General features: G+C 42.6%; 1 protein-coding gene across 3 annotated transcripts in view; it reads right to left on the bottom strand.

Moving 5' to 3' along the window:
- Positions 1–5,731: 5,731 nt before the first annotated feature.
- LOC110523977 (lysosome membrane protein 2) overlaps positions 5,732–24,051 on the bottom strand; it is a 69,412-nt gene continuing 51,092 nt past the window's right edge. For all 3 annotated transcript variants that reach the window (XM_036977726.1, XM_036977725.1, XM_036977727.1), the window contains exons 8-12: positions 17,602–17,720; positions 17,262–17,335; positions 17,029–17,080; positions 15,071–15,223; positions 5,732–7,098 (exon numbers count right to left, since the gene is read on the bottom strand). In XM_036977726.1, coding sequence (XP_036833621.1) covers positions 6,991–7,098; positions 15,071–15,223; positions 17,029–17,080; positions 17,262–17,335; positions 17,602–17,720 — 506 coding nt within the window. In that variant the 3' untranslated portion in view covers positions 5,732–6,990. The remainder of the gene's footprint in view (positions 7,099–15,070; positions 15,224–17,028; positions 17,081–17,261; positions 17,336–17,601; positions 17,721–24,051) is intronic.

The raw sequence follows: 24,051 nt of genomic DNA, 5'->3' as shown, positions 1-24,051 counted from the left end.
GGTCTGGGTGGAACGACAGGGCCCTGATAGACCACTACTGGTGTGGTCTCCGGGAGGACACCCGCAGGGAGCTAGCGTGCCGGGACACCGCTCTCTCCCTAGATGAACTTATTGACATGTCTATCCGGCTGGACAATCTGCTGGCTGCCCGCGGGCGTTTGGAGAGGGTCCTGTGCATTCCACCACCCAACGCCCCCGCTCCCATTCCTATGGAGTTGTGGGGGCCGTGCCGAGGGGTACCGGAGGAGGAGGCTCCCCCTGCACCAGCTGTGTGGCCGGAGAGGACACACGGCCGATCGGTGCTGGGGGGGCCCGTCTGGGAGTCGAGATGGCAGGCGGAACACTTCTCGATCACCCCAGGTGAGTCAGCACCAAACTCACCCAGAACCCCCTGTTGGTCACATATTTGTCTTGATTTTTTAAATGGATTTTTCCCCCTTCCCAGCATAAGGCGCTAGTCGATTCAGGTGCAGCTGGGAACTTTGTGGATCACAGACTCGCCATTAAGCTGGGTGTTCCGCTCGTGCCGATAGATTCTCCCTTCCCCGTGCACTCCCTAGATAGCCGGCCATTTGGGTCAGGGTTGGTCAGGGAGGCCACGGTTCCAGTGGACATGGTGACGCAGGGGAATCATAGGGAGCGTATACGTCTCTTTATTATCGATTATTCATTATCGATTATCATTATCGATTCATTATCGCCTGCGTTTCCAGTGGTGCTGGGGATTCCCTGGCTGGCTAGTCACACTCCTAAGATTTCGTGGAGACAGGGGGTTCTCCAGGGGTGGTCAGAGGAGTGTTCTGGAAGGTGTCTGGGAGTTTTCATCGGTGCCACGTCGGTGGAGAGTCCAGGCCAGGGTTACACGGTGCGCATCTCCCCCGAATATGCTGATTTGGCAATCGCTTTCAGTAAAAAGAGAGCGACTAAATTACCACCTCATCGACTAGGAGGGGATTGTGCGATAGATCTCCAGGTAAACACTGCGCTTCCCAAGAGTCACGTGTACCCATTGTCCCAGGAGGAGACATTGGCTATGGAGACATATGTCACAGAATCTCTGGGACAGGGGTACATTCGGCCCTACATCTCACCCGTCTCCTCAAGTTTCTTTTTTGTGAAGAAAAAGCAGGGAGGTCTGCGTCTCTGCCTTGAATATAGAGGTCTAAATGCCATCACAGTGGGGTTTAGTTACCCACTACCTCTCATCTCTACGGCGTGGAATCATTTCACGGAGCACAGTTTTTCACAAAACTGGATCTCAATAGCCCGTATAGTCTGGTGCGTATTCATGATGGAGACGAGTGGAAAACCGCGTTTAGTACCACATCGGGCCACTATGAGTACCTCGGCATGCTCCAGCCGTCTTTCAATCCTTTGTAGACGAGATTCTCAGGGACCTGCACGAGCAGGGCGTGGTTGTTTATATCGATGATATTCTGATCTATTCCGCCACCCGTGCCGTGCATGTGTCTCTGGTACGCAAGGTGCTTGGTAGACTGCTGGAGCATGACCTATACGTCAAGGCTGAGAAGTGTGTGTTCTCCAAACGAGCCGTCTCCTTCCTGGGTTATTGCATTTCCACCTCGGGGGTGGTGATGGAGTGTGACTGCATTAAGGCTGTGCGTAATTGGCCGACTCCTACCACGGTGAAGGAGGTGCTGCAGTTTTTGGGGTTTGCCAATTACTACCTGAGGTTTTTCCAGGGTTTTGGCCAGGTAGCGGCCCCCATTACCTCACTGCTGAAGGGGGCCCCGGTGCGTTTGCGGTGGTCGGCAGAGGCTGACAGATCCTTTAATAGGTTGAAGGTGCTGTTCACGGATGCACCCGTGTTGGCACACCCGGACCCCTCTCTCCTTTTGAGAGTAGCAGGAGAGGAAATGTCACATATTGGTGTATAGCCTCGGTTCGATCGATAGTGGTTCGTAGAGATTACAGTTTCTATGTGAAGGAAGACGTATGAGATCACGTCTTACCACACTAGTAGAGGCCAGGGATCAAATATCGCAGATTCCTTATGATAAGAAATTAGCTATATTTGCCACAGGAAAACGTAACTTGGGTTGAAGAATCTAGGCAAAATGCCAGGGGAATGGATTCTAAAGGTAACAAATGTAAATTATCTGGCCAAACACTCCTTGCAAACTCAGAAAGCCTTGGTTGTAAGAAAAAAAATTGATTTACATTTTATGTTGTCTTATTCTGAAATAGATTTCTAGAATGTAAGAAAGGGTGGAGGGGTAACAAGGAATTAGCAAAGGGGTTACTAAACCTAAAATTAACTTTACGTTTTTTCAGTTAGCTCATGAACATTATGGTGTGGTGGATATGGAGAACAGTGCATGCTAAAGAAAAGATACATAAACGTTGGTGGATTGAAACAAACATTTATTGATTGGAGTAAGGACAGTGGATTTACAATTATCATGTTTTGGTTTATAATTAATACTTTTGGCTTGCTGATTAAAATGTAGCATAGTGAATGCTAACGAAATGTACACTTTCTTTTCCAGAAGAGGGGCAAACAATTTGGACTAAATATGCATTGAGAGACTGATCTTTCATTACCAGCACTCGTGACAGGAAAACAAGGGACACAGGGGGGCTGTAATGGAAAGCGTTATTACAGGCAATGAAAGGTTCTGTTTATAAATGAATGTTCATACAGGGATGATGTGTGCTAAATTGATAAGCTAGAATTTGAGTCCTAGACTCGAAAGTAAGCACTAAGGACTGTCATTCTGAATTTGGGTTTGATCATTTGTAAAATGTTTTAGTTATGATTTGGGTACAGCGAGAGATAGTTGCTTTCAAACGGTGAGGGGTGGGGGCACTGCTACATTTATTAGGCATAGGAAGGCTCTAGAAACCTTATCTCTAAGTATCCTCCGAGAGGGAGCTTGTTAGAGAACTCACTGGATGATAGCTTGGGTCAACCATGAAGGTATTTGTGTTCTCTTTTGTTTTACCATGTCATCAGCATTGTACTGTTAAATCGCATTGATACATGGAGATGGCTGGATGATACGGAACAAGTAATTGCATACAAGGCTCATAGTCTGTGTTTTGCGATAACACCCATGGATGAAAATTAAGGAGAGGGCATGGAGACCAGCATAACATGGGCTGAGAACATAACTGATGGATGGTTCTTTCCCCAGTTTTAGTCATATCAAGGGTAGTGTGAAGTTGTTAACAAACTATAGTTATGGCAAGTCGGTTAGGACATCTACTTTGTGCATGACACAAGTCATTTTTCCAACAATTGTTTACAGACAGATTATTTCACTTATAATTCACTATATCAGAATTCCAGTGGGTCAGAATTTTACATACACTAAGTTGACTGTGCCTTTAAACAGCTTGGAAAATTCCAGAAAATTATTTCATGGCTTTAGAAGTTTCTGATAGGCTTATTGACATCATTTGAGTCAATTGGAGGTGTACCTGTTGATGTATTTCAAGGCCTAGCTTCAAACTCACTGCCTTTTTGCTTGACAACATGGGAAAATTTCAAGAAATCAGCCAAGACCTCAGAAAATAAATTGTAGACCTCCACAAGTCTGGTTCATCCTCGGGAGCAATTTCCAAACGCCTGAAGGTACCACGCTCATCTGTACAAACAACAGTACGCAAGTATAAACACCATGGGACGACGCAGCCGTCATACCACTCAGGAAGGAGACGTGTTCTGTCTCCTAGAGATGAACGTACTTTGGTGCGAAAAATGCAAATCAATCACCGAACAACAACAAAGGACTTTGTGAAGATGCTTGAGGAAACAGGTGCAAAATTATCTATATCCACAGTAAAACGAGTCCTATATCGACATAACTTGAAAGGCCGCTCAGCAAGGAAGAAGCCACTGCTCCAAAAACTACCATAAAAAAGCCAGACTACGGTGGGGACAAAGATGGTACTTTTTGGAGAAATGTCCTCTGGTCTGATGAAACAAAAATATAACTGTTTGTCCATATTGACCATTGTTATGTTTGGAGGAAAAAGGGGGAGGCTTGCAAGCCGAGGAACACCATCCCAACCGTGATGCACCGGGTTGACCCCAAGCATACTTCCAAAGTTGTGGCAAAATGGCTTCAGGACAACAAAGTCAAGGTATTGGAGTGGCCATCACAAAGCCCAGACCTCAATCCTATAGAGAATGTGTGGGCAGAACTGAAAAGCGTGCGCGAGCAAGGAGGCCTACAAACCTGACTCAGTTACACCAGCTCTGTCAGGAGAAATGGGTCAAAATTCACCCAACTTATTGTGGGAAGCTTGTGGAAGGCTACCCAAAACGTTTGACCCAAGTTAAATAATTTAATGGCAATGCTACCAAATACTAATTGAGTGTATGTAAACTTCTGACTCACTGGGAATGCGACGAAATAAATAAAAGCTGAAATTTGTCATTCTCTATACTATTATTAGGCAAGTCAGTTAAGAACAAATTCTTATTTACAATGACGGCCTAGGAACAGTGGGTTAACTGCCTGTTCAGGGGCAGAACGACCTTGTCAGCTCGGGGGTTTGAACTTGCAACCTTCCGGTTACTTCCGGTTACTAGTCCAACGCTCTAACCACTGGGCTACCCTGCCGCCCCTGAGGCAAGTTTGATAAGGACTCACCCCGCTCCTGTACAAGGGACTGAAGACAGCCTTTTAACAAAGTGACTTTTTAACATGTTTTTCATGTCTTAAAAATGTTTTACCTTTGTTAGATCATTAGTACATATTTTAAATGGCTTTTTACAGATTTGATGTTTACAACAAAGTACTTTTATTCATGGTGGTTTTCATTGATTTTAACACGTACTTTTTAACAAATGTAAAATGTAACTTTCAAATGCCGTGTTTTATTCTTTGTTGCCGTTTTTATGTGTATAAATGATGTAAAAAATGTATGAGCTGTTTTTAAAGGAATTGTGTTAATAAAACTTTTCCAAAAGAAAAAATTATGTTGTAGTGGCATGTAAATGCATCATAATGCAGAAACCTCAACGGCCCAACTGTCTAAATACAAGCCTTTAATGTAGAGATGATAATACATTTAGATAATGCAGAACCTGATACATGAGTTAAAAGTTGAAGTCCATTTCCCATCTAATAATAACATACCAAACACAACATATGAACTTCCTGTCTAACAGAAATGCACATTGGGACACACTCTATTCTATTGGCCAAACTAAAATACTATTCTGTAAATACATTCTAGAGGAATCTGATCTTCAAGTTATACATTTTCATAGCCTTTATTGTTTACTTTTAGACAAATTGACCCCACACTATATGGCACAGGATAATTGTCTTAAATGTCAAACCTTGGTTTGATCAGCAAGTTCAGTCTAGAACCTGTCCTTATTTTACAGTGTGTACAGTGAAATAGGTTTGTTAGCTTGTCCACAATGGTAACAATAAGCCAATGATATGGTAGTTTCATAGAACTGCAGAGATACAGTGCAGACTGTAGTAGGATTACACATTTTAGACACCACACTCACCTAAGCAATGTAGGCAGATGTCACATTTCAAATGTCATATACATAACACTTAAAAATGCTCACTGTCACAGATCCCTCTGGAACTTTCATTGTGCACACCTGGCCCCTATTCCCACTGATTGTATTTGTATGTATGTGCCCTTTGTTCACCATAGTTGGTGAGTGTGAGTACCTGTGCTGTGTGTTTTGGCTTTCGTGCCATTCTGGATTGCGCAGATGATTACGGGTCTCGTCCAGTGTGTTAATCATTGTGTGCATGTGTTATTTATTTGAGGAACTCCTCGCTCTTTTGTTTTGGGTTTCTACCCTGTGTTGCTTTACGTGTATGTTTGGTCTTTGTCCCAGTGCCTTTACACGGCAGGGCATAATTTGGGCTTAATTAAAAAAACTATTACGCATTCCTGCGCCTGTCTCCCGAATCTATTCATACCAACGTGACACTGACTTGCAACCATATCACCACTTACAAGTTCATAGTGAAGGTAAACTATGTATTAGGTATGGACAGAGACATTTTCTGTAACATATTTTTATAAACATAGTTAGACTTCATTTTCGTTCCTTACATATTTGAACTTATTCAACTAACCAACTATCAATTTAATCAGTGCATTAAAAAAGTGATAAGCTGTAGAAATGTAATAATTAGAACGTTTAAAAAATTGCAGTGTTAACATGAATCCAAATTCATAAAAAGGACATCCTCATTGCATTAATTGTTTAGCCTTCGTTGCTCAATAGAGCATTTTACCACTTCCTTGACCTTCTTTGACAGTCATGGGTAGAGAATTATACTACATTTGAATCCATCCCATGATGCACAAGGGCATAGTTCCTAGCATAGTACCTAAATGAGTATACATACACCTTTAGGACACACACATGGAGTAGGGCTGGTTTCCCAGACAAAGATTAAGCCAGGTCCTGGACTAAAAAGCTGTTTCGATGGAGATTATCCATTGAGAAGGACTAGGCTTGATCTGTGTCTGGGAAACTGGACCATAGTGATCAGCTGGACTCAAACAACATGTTCCCTTCCCTTGCCATCTCTAATCATGCAATATAGTGATGGCTTTACTTAGCCCTCCACCATACTGTTTTCATCCATTCAATCAGGGGCAGAAGGAAGGATGCATATTTTTGTTAGAGGATATTTTATTTTTATTTACATTATATTACAATGAGATTAGAAGTGAATAACAGGTATCAAACAGTTAAACTTTTAGAGAATGTCTGAAACAGCAGGTCAAAGGGTCACATGTATTATCAACCAATATTACAGGGACTCTTGGAAGAATAGCCTCCATTGTGGGTTAAACGAGATCCAAACAAACAAACAAATGGGGAGATATCACAATAATAGTGTAACTTGTGTCACATTGATCAAGACTATAACTTTGAGGCACAGAAAGGCAACAATTCAACTCTGAACAGCAACTCACACACAGTAGATCTGTGAATCTCAACAACAACAAAAACGTCCCATTCCCTCCTCAAGACTTTTCAATAATTGGAGTCATGCCAATGTAGGTGCTGACATTTTTTTCGTCACCCTCCTTGTTGCTCACAGGAGAATAAGATGTGTCCTCCTTTGTTGTCATCTATAGATGGAGAGAGTTTAGGGAGGGAGGGAGGGAGGGGGTTACAGAGTACAATATTAGTGGCAAGACATTGGACAAAATAGCTTTTCAGGATCCTAATCTTTCAGATACAGTATTTGTTGTCCAATGGCGCCGGAGGAGAGGACTGCATCCTAACAAATTATGTGTGTTATTTCGCGTTATTTGTAACTTTTGTAAATAATGTTTCTGTCACCGTCGCTTCTGACCCAAAATAGGTTCTGGATATCAGGACAGCGATTGCTCACCTCGTACTGGACAAAGATTTTTTCTTTAACGAGTCGGATGCAAAGGATTTACTTCAGACATCCGACAAGGACCAAATTCCTGTCATTCGCATGAGAAAGGCACAGAGATATCGGGGACTTAGGTCGAGGTGCCTTGTAATGATCCGACGGTGAGTGGGCAATCTGCCTATTCAGTCCTAATCAGTCCTATTAGGCAATGTACAATCATTGGACAACAAAATAGATGAACTACGATCATGAAAATCCTACCAACGGGATATTAAAAACTGTAGTATCTTGTGTTTCACCGAGTCGTGGCTGAACGACGACATGGATAAGATACAGCTGGCAGGTTTTACGCTGCATCGGCAAGATAGAACAGCTGCCTCCGGTAAGACAAGGGGTGGCGGTCTGTTTATATTTGTAAACAGCAGCTGGTGTGTCACGACTCCGACCGAAGGTGGCTCCTCTTCCCGTTCGGGTGGCGCTCGGCGGTCGTCATCGCCGGCCTACTAGCTGCCACTGATTATTTTCTCCCCCTCCTTATGTGTTTATTGAGTACACCTGTTTTGAGTTGGTTATAATTAGTGAGGCTTTATTAGTCAGCCGGCCCGCCTGGTTCTTTGTGCGGGATTGATTGTTGTAACCCTGGTGTTTGCATTAGATGTACATGTTAGTGTATTTAGTGCTAGACTGTTTTTGTTTCCCTGTGTCTGGGGCATTTGGTTTAAGCACCCGTAAGAGTGGTGAACATAGTTCACCGTGTGTGCATTAAAAAAAGCACTTTATTGAACTCTGCTTTCCTGCGCCTGATTTCACCCTCACGACACCCAGGACCTTACATGGTGCACAAAATTATGGAAGTCTCGAGTTTTTGCTCACCTGAGGTAGAGTATCTCATGATAAGCTGTAGACCACACTATTTGCCACCACAAACCAATACTGGCACTAAGACCGCACTCAATGCGATAAGGCTATAAGCAAACAGGAAAACACTCATCCAGAGGCGGCGCTTCTAGTGGCCGGGGACTTTAATGCAGGGAAACTTAAATCCATTTTACCAAATTTCTATCAGCATGTTAAATGTGCAACCAGAGGAAAAAAAACTCTAGACCACCTTTACTCCTACAAAGCTCTCCCTCACCCTCCATTTGGCAAATCTGACCATAATTCTATCCCGAATCCTGCTTACAAGCAAAAACTAAAGCATGAAGCACCCGTGTCAATAAAGAAGTGGTCAGATGACACAGATGATAATGTACAGGACTGTTTTACTAGCACAGACTGGAATATGTTCCGGGATTCCTCCGATGGCGTTGAGGAGTACACCACATCAGTCACTGGTTTCATCAATAAGTGCATTGCTGACATCGTCCCCACAGTGACCATACGTACATACCCAAACCAGAAGCCATGGATTACAGGCAACATCCACACTGAGCTAAAGGGTAGAGCTGCCGCTTTCAAGGACCGGGACTCTAACCCAAACGCTTATAAGAAATCCCGCAATGTCTTCCGACGAACCATCAAACAGTCAAAGCGTCAATACAGGACTAAGATTGAATCGTACTACATCGGCTCTGACGCTCGTCAGATGTGACAGGGCTTGCAAACTATTACAGACTACAAAGGGAAGCACAGCCACGAGCTGCCCTGTGACCTGAGCCTACCAGATGAGCTAAATTACTTCAATGCTCGCTTCGAGGCTAGCAACACTGAAGCATGCATGAGAGCATCAGCTGTTCCGTACGACTGTGTGATCACACTCTCCATAGTCGATGTAAGTAACACTTAAAAAATAGGTCAACATTCACAAGGCCGCAGGGCCAGACGGATTACCAGGACGAGTACTCCGAGCTTGCGCTGGCCAACTGACAAGTGTCTTCACTCACATTTTCAACTGAATCTGTAATACCAACATGTTTCAAGCAGACCACCATAGTCCCTGTGCCCAAGAACACTAAGGTAAGCTGCCTAAATGACTACCGTCACGTAGCAATCACATCTGCAGCCACGAAGTGCTTTGAAAGGCTGGTCATAGCTCACATCAACACCATTATCCCAGACACCCTAGACCCACTCCAATTTGCCTGCCGCCCCAACAGATCCACAGATGATGCAATCTCTAATGCACTCCACACTGCTCTTTCCCACTTGGACAAAAGGAACACCTAGGTGAGAATGCTATTCATTAACTACAGCTCAATATTCAACACCATAGTGCCCTCAAAGCTCATCACTAAGCTAATGACCCTGGGACTAAACACCTCCCTCTGCAACTGGATCCTGGACTTCCTGACAGGCTGCTCTCATTTGGTAAGGGTAGGTAACAATACATCTGCCACGCTGATCCTCAACAAGGGGGCCGTTCAGGGGTGCGTGCTCAGTCCTCTCCTTAACTCCCCGTGTGGCCAGGCACGACTCCAACACCATCATTAAGTTCACCGAAAGTGGTAGGCCTGATCACCAACAACGACGAGACAGCCTATAGGGAGGAAGTCAGAGACCTGGCCGGATTGTGCCAGAATAATAACCTATCCCTCAACGTAACCAAGACTAAGGAGATTATTGTGGACTACAGGAAAAGGAGGACCGAGCACACCCCCATTCTCATCGACAAGGCTGTAGTGGAGCAGGTTGAGAGCTTCAAGTTCCTTGGTGTCCACATCAACAACCAACTAGAATGGTCCAAACACACCAAGACAGTCGTGAAGAGGGCACGACTAAGCCTATTCCCCCTACAAGAAACTAAAAAGATTTGGCATGGGTCCTGAGATCCTCAAAAGGTTCTACAGCTGCAACATTGAGAGCATGGTTGCATCACTGCCTGGTACGGCAACTGCTCGGCCTCTGACATCACTGTGGCTAAGCTGCCTGCCATCCAGGACCTCTACACCTGAAGGTGTCAGAGAAGGCCCTAAAATTGTCAAAGACCCCAGCCACCCCAGTCATAGACTGATCTGTCTACTACTGCATGGCAAGCGGCACCGGAGTGCCAAGTCTAGGACAAAAAAGGCTTCTCAACAGTTTTCACCCCCAAGCCATAAGACTCCTGAACAGTTAATCAAATGGCTACCCGGACTATTTGCATTGTGTGCCCCCCCCAACCCCTCTTTTTTACGCTGCTGCTACTCTCTGTTTATCATATATGCATAGTCACTTTAACTATACATTCATGTACATACTACCTCAATTGGACCAACCAACTAGTGCTTCCGCACAGTGGCTAACCGGGATATCTGCATTGTGTCCCACCCACCACCCGCCAACCCCTATTTTACGCTACTGCTACTCTCTGTTCATCATATATACATAGTCACTTTAACCATATCTACATGTACATACTTCCTCAATCAGCCTGACCAACTCGTGTCTGTATGTGGCATCGCTACTTTTATAGCCTCGCTAATGTATATAGCCTGTATTGTTTTATTTCTTTACCTACCTATTGTTCACCTAATACCTTTTCTGCACTATTGGTTAAAGTCTGTAAGTAAGCATTTCACTGTAAGGTCTACCTACACCTGTTCTATTCAGCGCACGTGACAAATAAACGTGGATTTGATTTGACAGCCTATAGGGAGGAGGTCAGAGATCTGGCCGTGTGGTGCCAGGATAACAACCTCTCCCTCAATCAAGACAAAAGAGTATTGTGGACTACAGGAAAAGGTAGGACCGAGCACTCCCCCATTCTCATTGACAGGGCTTTAGTGGAGAAGGTTGAGAGATCCAAGTTCATTGGTGTCCATATCACCAACAAACTATCATGGTCCAAACACACCAAGACAGTTGTGAACAGGGCACGACAAAACCTATTCCCTCTCAGGAGACTGAAAAGATTTGGCATGGGTCCTCAGATCCTCAAAAAGTTCTACAACTATCAAAACTCAGGAAAAGACCCAGATACAGATAGCTAGAGTCACAGATGTTTATTGACCCAAACAGGGGTTAGGCAAAAGACAGGTCAAAGGCAGGCAGAGGTCCGTAATCCAGGGCTGAGTCAATAAGGTACAGAACAGCAGGCAGGCTCGGGGTCAGGACAGGCAGAGGTTTGTAAACGGGTCAGAGTCAGGCATGTACAGAACTGCAGGCAAGCTTGGGGTCAAGGCAGGCAGAATGGTCAGAACCGGGGAAACTAGGGAACAGCACTTGAGAAAGCACTGAGAAGGGAAAACACGCTGCTAAGACCTGACAAGACAAGACGAACTGGCAACAGACAAACAGAGATCACAGGTGAAAATACACTGGGGATAATGAGGAAGATGGGCAACATGTGGAAGGGGGTGGAGATGAGCACAAACACAGGTGAAACAGATCAGTTTGTGACAACAGCTGCACCTTGGTTGCATCACCGCCTGGTATGGCAACTGCTCGGCCTCCGACCGCAGGTCACTACAGAGGGTAGTGTGTACGGCCCAGTACATCACTGGGGCCAAGCTTCCTGCCATCCAGGACCTCTATACCAGGTGGTGTCAGAGGAATGCCCTAAAAAATGTTAAAGACTACAGCCACCCTAGTCATAGACTGTTCGCACGGCAAGCGGTGCCGGCGCGCCAAGTCTAGGTCCACAACGCTTCTTAACAGCTTCTACCACCAAGCCATAAGACTCCTGAACAATTAATCAAATGGCTACCCAAACAATTTGCATTGCCCCCCCCTTTTACGTTGCTGCTACTCTCTGTTTATTATCTATGCATAGTCACTTTAATTCTACCTACATGTACATATTACCTAAATTACTTCGACTAACCTGTGCCCCCGCACATTGACTCTGTACCGGTACCCCCTGTATATAGCCTTGCTACTGTTATTTTACTGCTGCTCTTTAATTATACATTTTTCTACATTTTTACTTATCTATTTTTTACTTAACACTTATTTTTCTTAAAACTGCATTGTTGGTTAAGGGCATGTAAGTATTTCAATGTAAGGTTGTATTCGGTGCATGTGACGAATGCAATTTTATTTTATTTGACCTATGTTATGCTGTACAAAGGTCTCGTTTTCTGGATACAGATTAGGCCTAGTCTTGGACTAAAAAACATGGTCAATGGAGAATCTCCACTGAAATACCTTCTTAGTCTAGGACTAAACGTAATCTGTGTCCGGCACAGGAAGCTGCAGAGAGGAGAACGGCTCATAATAATAGCCGGAACGGAGCAAATGGAATAGCATCAAACACCTGGAAACCCCGTGTTTGATGTATTTGATACCATTCTACTGATTCCGCTCCAGTCATTACCACGAGCCCATTCTCCCCAGATAAGGTACCACCAACTTCCTGTGCTGTGGAAACTTCCTCAAAATAGTTTAGCTTTCAGGATTATGATTAATCAGATTGTTAACATATTAACATAAAGTGGGGCAAAAAAATATTCAGTCAGCCACCAATTGTGCAAGTTCTCCCACTTAAAAAGATGAGAGAGGCCTGTAATTTTCAAAATAGGTACACTCAACTATGACAGACAAAATGAGAAAAAAAAATTCAGAAAATCACATTGTAGGATTTTTTATGAATTTATTTGCAAATTATGGTGGAAAATAAGTATTTGGTCAATAACAAACGTTTATCTCAATACTTTGTTATATACCCTTTGTTGGCAATGACAGAGGTCAAATGTTTTCTGTAAGTCTTCACAAGGTTTTCACACACTTTTGATGATATTTTGGCCCATTCCTCCATGCAGATCTCCTCTAGAGCAGTGATGTTTTGGGGCTGTTGTTGGGCAACACGGACGTTCAACTCCCTCCAAAGATTTTCTATGGGGTTGAGATCTGGAGACTGGCTAGGCCACTCCAGGACCTTGAAATGCTTCTTACGAAGCCACTCTTTCGTTGCCCGGGCGGTGTGTTTGGGATCATTGTCATGCTGAAAGACCCAGCCACGTTTAATCTTCAATGCCCTTGCTGATGGAAGGAGGTTTTCACACAAAATCTCACGATACATGGCCCCATTCATTCTTTCCTTTACACAAATCAGTCGTCCTGGTCCCTTTGCAGAAAAACAGCCCCAAAACATGATGTTTCCAACCCCATGCTTCACAGTAGGTATGGTGTTCTTTGGATGCAACTCAGCATTCTTTGTCCTCCAAACACGACGAGTTGAGTTTTTACCAAAACATTCTATTTTGGTTTCATCTGACCATAAGACATTCTTCCAATCTTCTTCTGGATCATCCAAATGCTCTCTAGCAAACTTCAGACGGGCCTGGACATGTACTGGCTTAAGCAGGGGGACACGTAGTGTGTTACTGATGGTAGGCTTTGTTGCTTTGGTCCCATCTCTCTGCAGGTCATTCACTAGGTCCCCCTGTGTGGTTCTGGGATTTTTGCTCACCGCTCTTGTGATCATTCTGACCCCACGGGGTGAGATCTTGCGTGGAGCCCCAGATCGAGGGAGATTATCAGTGGTCTTGTATGTCTTCCATTTCCTAATAATTGCTCCCACAGTTGATTTCTTCAAACCAAGCCGCTTACCTATTGCAGATTCAGTCTTCCCAGCCTGGTGCAGGTCTACAATTTTGTTTCGGGTGTCCTTTGACAACTCTTTGGTCTTGGCCATAGTGGAGTTTGGAGTGTGACTGTTTGAGGTTGTGGACAGGTGTCTTTTATACTGATAACAAGTTCAAACAGGTGCCATTAATACAGGTAACGAGTGGAGGACAGAGGAGCCTCTTAAAGAAGAAGTTACAGGTCTGTGAGAGCCAGAAATCTTGCTTGTTTGTAGGTGACCAAATACTTATTTTCCACCACAATTTGCTAATAAATTCATTAAAAATCCTACAATGTGATTTTATGGATTTTTTCTCTCATTTTGTCTGTCATAGTTGAAGTGTACCTATGATGAAAATTACAGGCCTCTCTCATCTTTTTAAGTGGGAGAACTTGCACAATTGGTGGCTGACTAAATACTTTTTTGCCCCACTGTATGTTATTCAAAATAGTGTATAATTTTTATCAATGACAATGTACAGTAAATACTGTTCACTAGCTCAAACATAAGAGAGGATTATGAGAAAACTATCATGCTAATTATACATGTAGGAAGGCAATGACATAAAGAATCAAGAATTACCAATATATCTTAATGATAAAGGGAAGAACTATGTAGGATTATTAGGATTTACAGGAGCTGAATAGAGAGCTTCGCCAAAAACAATATGTTTAAATTTATTCTGAACAGAAACATAATGGAAGCACATGCATACAGTATACTCTTACAATGGTTTAAGATGCACTGGTTAAGACATTTACTGAATCATGGTGGCATCATAGTTAAGAAAATGATTAGTTACACAAACATGTTAGTAATTTAGCATTGTGTTAATGGGCGTCTTAAGACAACTGGAAACTTGTAAAAACAAAAAGAAGGTCAAATCATAACTTCAGTGATCTTCAGGTCAGAATGTCAGAGCTTTAGAAAGATGCCAGAGTTTCTGACTTGTAATTCCAAGTTGGATGACGGTTCAAACCGATTGAGGTGCTCTATGCAACACCCTTAAACAATTCCCTTAAGTAAGGGGAAAATATCACTTAAGGGAAACACTTAATATGTTTTATCCAACCGAGCCCAGGACTTATTCTTGACCATATGACTTGACCAGGAAAAACTCTGGGCCCTAACTATAGTATATTGATTAAAAGACATGTTGTTCTGCTTCTACCTTACTGCACATCTACCTCAGCTAAGCCCTCAACACTCCCACAGACACACAGGTCAGTGGTACCTTCAGTTTGTGTTCACAGACGATGAGGCAGGTGAACACCAGCAGCAGCAAGACCCCCAGACCAACAATGATGAGAGGGAAGTTGGACACCAACGTCACCATCAGCAACAGCTTTTGGAGCTTTGCAGCCGACGTGTCGTCTATCACCACCGTCTGAAGAAGGGGGTAAAGAAGGTGCAGAATATATCAGCACAGACAGAGTAGACACTGTTAACTCACTGACAATGTACAGTCGTGGCCAAAATAATTGAGAAAGACACAAATATTAATTTTCACAAAGACTGCTGCCTCAATTTGCATATACTCCAGAATGTCATGAAGAGTGATCAGATGAATTGCAATTAATTGCAAAGTTCCTCTTTGCCAAACAAATTAATTGAATCCCCCCAAAATATGTCCACTGCATTTCAGCCCTGCCACAAAAGGACCAGCTGACATCATGTCAGTGATTCTCTCGTTAACACAGGTGTGAGTGTTGACGAGGACAAGGCTTGAGATCACTCTGCCATGCTGATTGAGTTTGAATAACAGATTGGAAGCTTCAAAAGGAGGGTGGTGCTTGGAGTCAATGTTCTTCCTCTGTCAACCATGGTTACCTGCAAGGAAACACGTGCCATCATCATTGCTTTGCACAAAAAGGGCTTCACAGGCAAGGATATTGCTGCCAGTAAGATTGAACCTAAATCAACCATTTATCGGATCATCAAGAACTTCAAGGAGAGCGGTTCAATTGTTGTGAAGAAGGCTTCAGGGCGCCCAAGAAAGTCCAGAAAGCACCAGGACCATCTCCTAAAGTTGATTCAGCTGTGGGATCGGGGCACCATCAGTACAGAGCTTGCTCAGGAATGGCAGCAAGCAGGTGTGAGTGCATCTGCACACACAGTGAGACAAAAACTTTTGGAGGATGGCCTGGTGTCAAGAAGGGCAGCAAAGAGGCCACTTCTCTCCAGAAAAAACATCAGGGACAGACTGATATTCTGCAAAAGGTACAGTGATTGGACTGCTGAGGACTGAGGTAAAGTCATTTTCTCTGATGAATCCCCTTTCCGATTGTTTGAGGCATCCGGAAAAAAGCTTGCCAGGAGAAGACAAGGTGAGCGCTACCATCAGTCCTGTGTAATTTCAACAGTAAAGCATCCTGAGACCATTCATGTGTGGGGTTATTTCTCAGCCAAGGGAGTGGGCTCACTCACAATTTTGCCTAAGAACACAGCCATTAATAAAGAATGGCACCAACACATCCTCTGAGAGCAACTTCTCCCAAACATCCAGGAACAGTTTGGTGACAAACAATGCCTTTTCCAGCATGATGGAGCACCTTGCCATAAGGCAAAAGTGATAACTAAGTGCTTCGGGGAACAAAACATGGTCCATGGTCAGGAAACTCAGGAAACTCCCCAGACCTTAATTCCATTGAGAACTTGTGGTCAATCCTCAAGAGGCGGGTGGACAAACAAAAACCCACAAATTCTGACAAACTCCAAGCATTGATTATGCAAGAATGGGCTGCCATCAATGTGACCCAGAAGTTAATTGATAGCATGCCAGGGCGGATTGCAGAAGTCTTGAAAAAGAATGGTCAACGCTGCAAATATTGACTCTTTGCATCAACTTCATGTAATTGTCAATAAAAGCCTTTGACACTTATGAAATGCTTGTAATTATACTTCAGTATTCCATAGTAACATCTGACAAAAATACCTAAAGACTAAATCTAAATGCAGCAGACTTTGTGAAAATTAATATTTGTGTCATTCTCAAAACTTTTGGCCATGACTGTACTATCTGGGGGTGTCACTTACAGCACAGCACCCTGTAAAGGGATACAGTACAATCGAAAAGGACAGAGTTGTCATTGCAAATTTGCGTTCAGTGCTCAGATAAAATATTATTTTGTTTAAATTAAATGTTATATTCTCCCAAAGTTGTATGTTTTTTTGTAGTCGATGTGATCTTACCTCATTGATAAACATGACAGGAAAGATAGTCTCATTCAGGAATTTGGTTTTCCTGTGAAGGAGAAGAGATTGTAAGAAAATCATTCAACAAAGAAAGGAAATAATATAGAAAGAATTGGTGGTTGTGAGATGGAAATCATTAAACAATGGAAGGAAATCAAATAGAAACAAAGATTATAAAAGCCTTTAGCTATTTGAACTTGGGTTGTGGTTGTGGATTTGTGATATCTCACGGGAAGCCAGAGATTCTGTTGATGAGGATATTGATCTGAGCCTTCTTACTGGCACGGATAGGAACACCAGTGGTCTGGAAGTGTAGAAAAACACATACACACTTTTGATGAGCCATGTGAACTGCAGGTGTTATGCTCAATGTACTAGATACATGATTTATGTCTAGGTTAAACATGAATAAATATGGGCTGGTAGGTTGGGAACACCATTTAATGTTTTACAGTTGGTGCAATTCTCTATTCCACAATTGTAACACTAGGTGGTGCAACAATGCATTTTAAAGTCGATTATCTATTCTACTCTAGGGCAGACCCTAGTGAACACTAGAGGGTAGTGTACCGGGTTCAGGTCCAGGTAGGTCTGGTGGTGCTCTCTCACAGGACTCAGTCCTTCAATGGCGTTAGTGTAGTTTTCTTCGCCCAGGTAGAAATGAGGGAAAGACACAACCACTGGAGCACCTGGAGAGCAATGGTGGTCAGTGCAGTTTCAGTGCCAATTTTTTTTCATGATCATCACCTTATTTCTATTACAGCATATTGGATGACTGTCACTCATATTCCATTCATCCAGTTAAAAGAAACAGCGATAGGTTTAGGCTTCTACATGATACTCAAATTTTCCCTATACTCATTATGAGGTTGCTACAACCTAGCCTATGAATGAAAGTTTACAACGTAGGTGCACACAGGTCAAGAGACAAATTTGATGTGTCAGACAGTGACACATGGACAGACAGGGACAATCAATACCGTCTTACATACTATTGCCTGTATCTAGCTGGTATTGGGTGTAATCATTAGTCCAACAGTTGCAAACAATAGATTCTATTGGACAAATTCAGGTATGTTTATCCCCGTTTTGTTCAGTTTGCTTCTGTTTAAAACCTGTTATGGATGATGCGAATTTTCACAGCTTTTTGTTAAAAATCGCGCAACATTTCAAAGTCCTGCTACTCATGCCAGGAATATAGTATATGCATACGATAAGTGTCTGGATAGAAAACACTCTGAAGTTTCTAAAACTGGTTAAATCGGGTCTGTGGCTATAACAGAACGTGTTTAGGAGTAAAAATCCCTGGTAAAACTGTTTTACCAAAAACAAAAACTAAAATATTCGTCCGCCATTCAATGTATTGTTAAAGGCGACCTAAAATAAATGAGCTTTCACACGATGTCGCCATTGCTGTCATTTTCAGATTAATTTATCCTTGGTTACAACACGAATAGACCCCTCCTTTCTTGAGGCGCACCACAGTATGTTGTGAAACTGAAAAAATGGACGATGATTTCCAGACTTGCTGCTATCGAATACAGATCGCCCCGTGATCAATTTGATACATCATTAACGTTTATTAATACCTAAAGTTGGTTTATAAAAGTTGTTTGAAGTGATTTGTAAAAGTTTATAGGCGACTTTTGTAATTTTAAAAAGTGACGTTGCGTCTTGTAAATTGACTTTTCTCAGCATCAGACTGGTCTTCAGCAAATTACATTTTGGGTATACAATGACGGATTTAATCGGGAAAAAGACCCAATTGTGATGTTTATGGGACATATAGGAGTGCCAACAAAGAAGCTCGTCCAAGGTAATGAATGTTTTATATTTTATTTCTGCGTTTTGGGTAGCGCCGGCTACCGCAAAATCTGTTGTTTACGTGTCGTGCTGGTATTTTGGGGGGTGCATGCTATCAGATAATAGCTTCTCATGCTTTCACCGAAAAGCATTTTACAAATCTGACTTGGTGGCTAGATTCACAACGAGTGTAGCTTTAATTCAGTACCTTGCATGTGTATTTTTATGAAAGTTTGAGATTTATCGAGTACTATACTCAAGTACTATAGGTGGCGCTCTGAAATTTCCGCTGAGCTATCCCTGTGCAGGGACCACCTCCATAAGAAGTTGAAACATTTTCAACAGAATCGGCAGGATTAATACATATGTGACCAGGCGAATAAACCTTTCCAAGCCAAACCGCAACACACAGCCTACATCGTTGTCACCATATTAGCTAAAGTAATGTCATAGCTAATAGAACTAACGTGTTAGTAAACCTGCCACAATCATGCAGTAACATTACAGTGTACAGTCAGTAAGCAGTTACACCGGCGTGCTCCAGTGGCAATACATTTGTAAAACCAAAAGCTTACCTTAACTTAGAAAAGTTCCAGTATTGTGTTGGATAGTCATAGCAACCCTCTGTTTGAGCAGGGTGTTTCAGTAGGCGTAACTAGCTAGCTGCATTTTCTAGCTAAGTAAGTGAAACTGAAAGTGGAAAAAAATGACTCTCTCTCTCTCTATTTCTCTCCTGTTTCTCCTTCATTTAGGAGAAAATGAATTTGTTCAAAACTCTTCAACTATTTTCTACTATTCACCACATTTTATGCACTGCAGTGCTAGCTAGCTGCAGCTTAAGCTTTCAGCACGACATTAATTATTCTTTGAACCATGTCAGTTCATGCTGCAAGAGCTCTGATAGGTTGGAGGACGTCCTCCGGAAGTTGTCATAATTACTGTGTAAGTCTATGGAAGGAGGTGAGAACCACGAGCCTCCTAGGTTTTGTATTGAAGTCAATGTACTCACAGGAGGATGGAAGCTAGCTGTCCTCCGGCTACACCATGGTGCTACCCTACAGAGTGCTATTGAGGCTACTTTAGACCTTCTTTGCAAAATAATGTGTTTTAATAAATTATTTGGTGACATGACTATATTTGGTATAGTTTATCTAAAAATTATAACTTTTTAAATGTTTCAAAATAAAAAAAATATGAAATTCACTGAGGAGGATGGTCCTCCCCTTCCTGCTCTGAAACTCTGATGACGAGAAAAGGGAGAGGCAGTTCAAGCTCAGTGAGGAAGTAATCAAATGCGATTGGATCCTCTTGTTTGCAATATATTAGTGAAATATGTCAAATGTGAATGGGCAGCAAAAGAAACAAACCCTTGAGATGCAACTAATACTAGATCAATACACAGATGGCTCAGGATTCACAAGACCAATAAAACCACATCCTGAACAGTGTAGTTGTCACGACTTCTGCCGAAGTCGTTACCTCTCCTTGTTCGGGTGGTGCTCGGCGGTCGACGTCACCGGTTTTCTAGCCATCACTGTTTTCAATCCCACACCTGTTGTGTATTTAACCCTCTGTTTCCCCTCATGTCTTTGTCAGAGATTGTTTTATTGTCAGTGTAGTTTTAGGTTGTATAGGTGCGCGTCGGGTCCTCGTACCCATGTTTGTTTATGTCTGTACATTTTTGTGTTATGGAGCATGTTACGTCGTCAATTATTAAAAGACTCCATTTACACTCCATTTTGACTCTCCTGCGCCTGACTTCCCTGCCACCTATACACACGACGCTGACAGTAGTTCTCAGGGGGTAGGTGTTATGGGTGTAAGATGGCACAGTGATGCCATCTGTTGGTAAATGTTCATTACTGCAACTCATGTGTTTTACCGGTGTGTTTGAGATACCCGGATGTATTGTGATGTACTGAACAAGACTGGTTACTCGCATCAATGCCTGTCTCGTCATTTAACATTCAAACAGCAGGGTCCTAAATATGCATCACTGTTATCAGTCACCAGAGCAACAACAAAACAACAAGGTTTAAGACAAAACAGTAGTTGGCCTCTAACTTTCCAGCTTACGGAGAAGAGACCTCCCACTGGGCACATACTGATTGAATAAACATTGTTTCCACATCATTTCAATGAAGGAGGCTTTGTCCTTGAAATACTGTTGTGATAGGATCTGTCCCTTTCCCTTCAGAGCACGGCTAGTCATTCTATAGGTTCTATAGTTGCCGTGGCAGCCTAGGCAGAGAATCATGTAAATGATGAAATATGTCTCATTAGCTAAAGGATTAGAATTACACATTCTGACGTCGGGTTGTTTTTCACCAACGGTGATCCAAGACGAGGATATACATGCAGAGTTGGCATTGGGACAACTTTTTCATTACTCAGGAGGATACTTCTGAAGTAAGGAGTGAGCTGTATTCTGTGGGGAGCTCAAACTTCATAGAGTCCCAATAAAGAATCTGCAGACGTCAGATACACCCTGATGACATCGAGCTGCCTGCCATCCTGCGTGCTTGCCCTTGCACGTGCTGACCTGACCACCACCTCCGACCACCGCCTCCGCTGAGCATCTAGCTTCCGGATCTTCTCATGACCACGGCTGCCCATCTGGAGGCTTCAAGAAGCACTCAGACTTGATCCGACCATAAGCCGCTGCAGAGGGTACTGTAAATGGCCCAGTACTTCACTGGGACCAAGCTTCCTGCCATCCAGAACCTATATACGAGGCGGTGTCAGAGGAAAGCCCCAAAAATTGTCAAAGACTCCAGCCACCCAAGTGACTGTTCTCTCTGCTAAGTCTCGGTCCAAAAAGCTCCTTAACAGCTTCTACCCCCACGCCATAAGAATGCTGAACAATTAATCAAATGGCTAACTGGACTATTTGCATTGACCCCCCCCCCCCCCCCCCACACTTTTGTTTTACACTGCTGCAACTCGCTGCTTATTATCTATGCTGAGTCACTTTACCCCTACCTACAGTACATGTACTTATTACCTCAGTTACCTCGACTAACTTGTACCCCCGCACATTGACTCGGTACCGGTGCCCCCTGTATATAGCCTCATTATTGTTATTTTATTGTTTCTTTAAAAATGGGTTTATTTAGTTGATTTTGTAAATCATACACTTATTTTCTTAAAACTGTATTGTTGTAAGTAAGCATTTCAAGGTCAGGTCTACTACACCTGTTGTATTCGGCACGTGACAAATACGATTTGATTCATTCCATCCAACCTGTATACCCCAGACCCAGACTACAAAGACTTCAAAGACAACAAAAACAGCCTGGATCAAATGTGAGTAATCTTATTATGATACAGACTCATCACATCTCAGCTACAGGCACTAAACAATTTATCAGACTTGGCCTATTAGAGCTCTCAGTCCTAAACCTGCACTTAAACTGTAAATGAACTTATTACTAACAGGCTCTCGAGTGGCGCAGCGGTCTACGGCACAACATCTCAGTGCTAGAGGCGTCACTACATTCAGCTTGTTTTCTAACCAGAGTGTATCACAACCAGCTGTGATTGGGAGTCCCATAGGGAGCCGCACAATTGGCCCAGTGTCGTCCAGGTTTGGCTGGTGTAGGACGTCATTGTAAATAAGAGATTGTTCTTAACTGACTTGCCTAGTTAAATAAAGTTTATTTAAAAAAAAAAAAAGATGGATATTATGAGTTTATCTGAGACCTGATGAGTATGTGGCTCAAAATGAGGCATCTCCAATGGGAAATCTAGTGAATCAGGAAGAGGTAGTGGGATAACCTTCATTCAAGAGCCCAGACTCTGTTTAAAACCTATTGTTGCTACTGACTTTTCCTGCTTTGTGGTACTCTCTAAACTATACCATGCTTAAGGCAAAATACTACTTGAATTTTGCAGGCCACCTGGTCCTTATACTATGATTTTGCCAGAATTTGCTGAATTCTTATCAAACCCTGTAATCCTATATGACAAATTAGTAATTATAGGTGATTTTAATGTACATGTGGACAATAACAGTGATGCCCTGGGAATAGCATTTTCCTCTCTTATAGAGTATTTTGTCTTTGCTCAGAATGTATTGTGCCCACCCGCTGCCATAGCCATATGCTAGATCTAGCCCTATCCTATGGTATTGATATTTTAAATGTATCAGTCTCTCCTCAAAATCCTGTACTCTCAAACCATGTACTCAGAACTTTTTAAATTCAATTGATAGTCCGCCCTAGAACCTGGATGAACCTGGATTTTTTTCCCAGAAATTATAGATTCTAGCATTAATACCACAATAGCATTCCTCCAAGCTTGAAGTATGCTGGCTGGCATGGCAAGACAGACAGCATCACAAATTACAAGCAAGCCTTAGGGTCTGCGCATGCGTCCTACTCCTAAATTAAGAGATGATAACAAAAAGATTAGATTTCTCTTAAACACTGTAGCCAGACTCACATAGAAGCAGGCCCCAGCCTGCCTGAGCATTTTCTAGCCTCACCTGTGAGAGATTTTATGATTTTTTTAAATTAGAAAATTACTACAATTAGAGTTAAAATCTCAATGAAGTCATCTGATATGCCACAAACCCTACAGGAGTATGAGGAGATCACAGCTCCTCTGTATTCTTTAACACCCCTGACTTGGTTTAACTCATTATGCACTCCAAGCCTTCCCCCTGCCAACTTGACCCTATACCCACGAAGCTCGTCAAATAACTTCTCCCACTAATAATTGTAAACACATCTTTCCAAACTGGAATAGTCCCTGAATCTCTTAAATTGGCTGTAATTAGACCTCTTAAAAAAAACAATATTATAGGCCTAAAAAAGAAAAAACAATAGGCCAATCTCAAATCTCCGTTTCCTTTCTTAGATACTAGAGACATCAAATCAAATCAAATCAAATTTTATTGGTCACATACACATGGTTAGCAGATGTTAATGCGAGTGTAGCAAAATGCTTGTGCTTCTAGTTCCGACAATGCAGTAATAACCAACGAGTAATCTAACCTAACAATTCCAAAACTACTACCTTATACACACAAGTGTAAAGGGATAAAGAATATGTACATAAAGATATATGAATGAGTGATGGTACAGAACGGCATAGGCAAGATGCAGTAGATGGTATCGAGTAAAGTATATACATATGAGATGAGTAATGTAGGGTATGTAAACATTATATTAAGTAGCATTGGTTAAAGTGGCTAATGATATATTTTTACATCAA

The sequence above is a fragment of the Oncorhynchus mykiss genome, chromosome 5 (assembly GCF_013265735.2).
Source record: "Oncorhynchus mykiss isolate Arlee chromosome 5, USDA_OmykA_1.1, whole genome shotgun sequence".
In the NCBI taxonomy this organism is placed as follows: Eukaryota; Metazoa; Chordata; class Actinopteri; order Salmoniformes; family Salmonidae; genus Oncorhynchus; species Oncorhynchus mykiss.
This window is presented reverse-complemented; position numbering and strand designations above follow the sequence as displayed.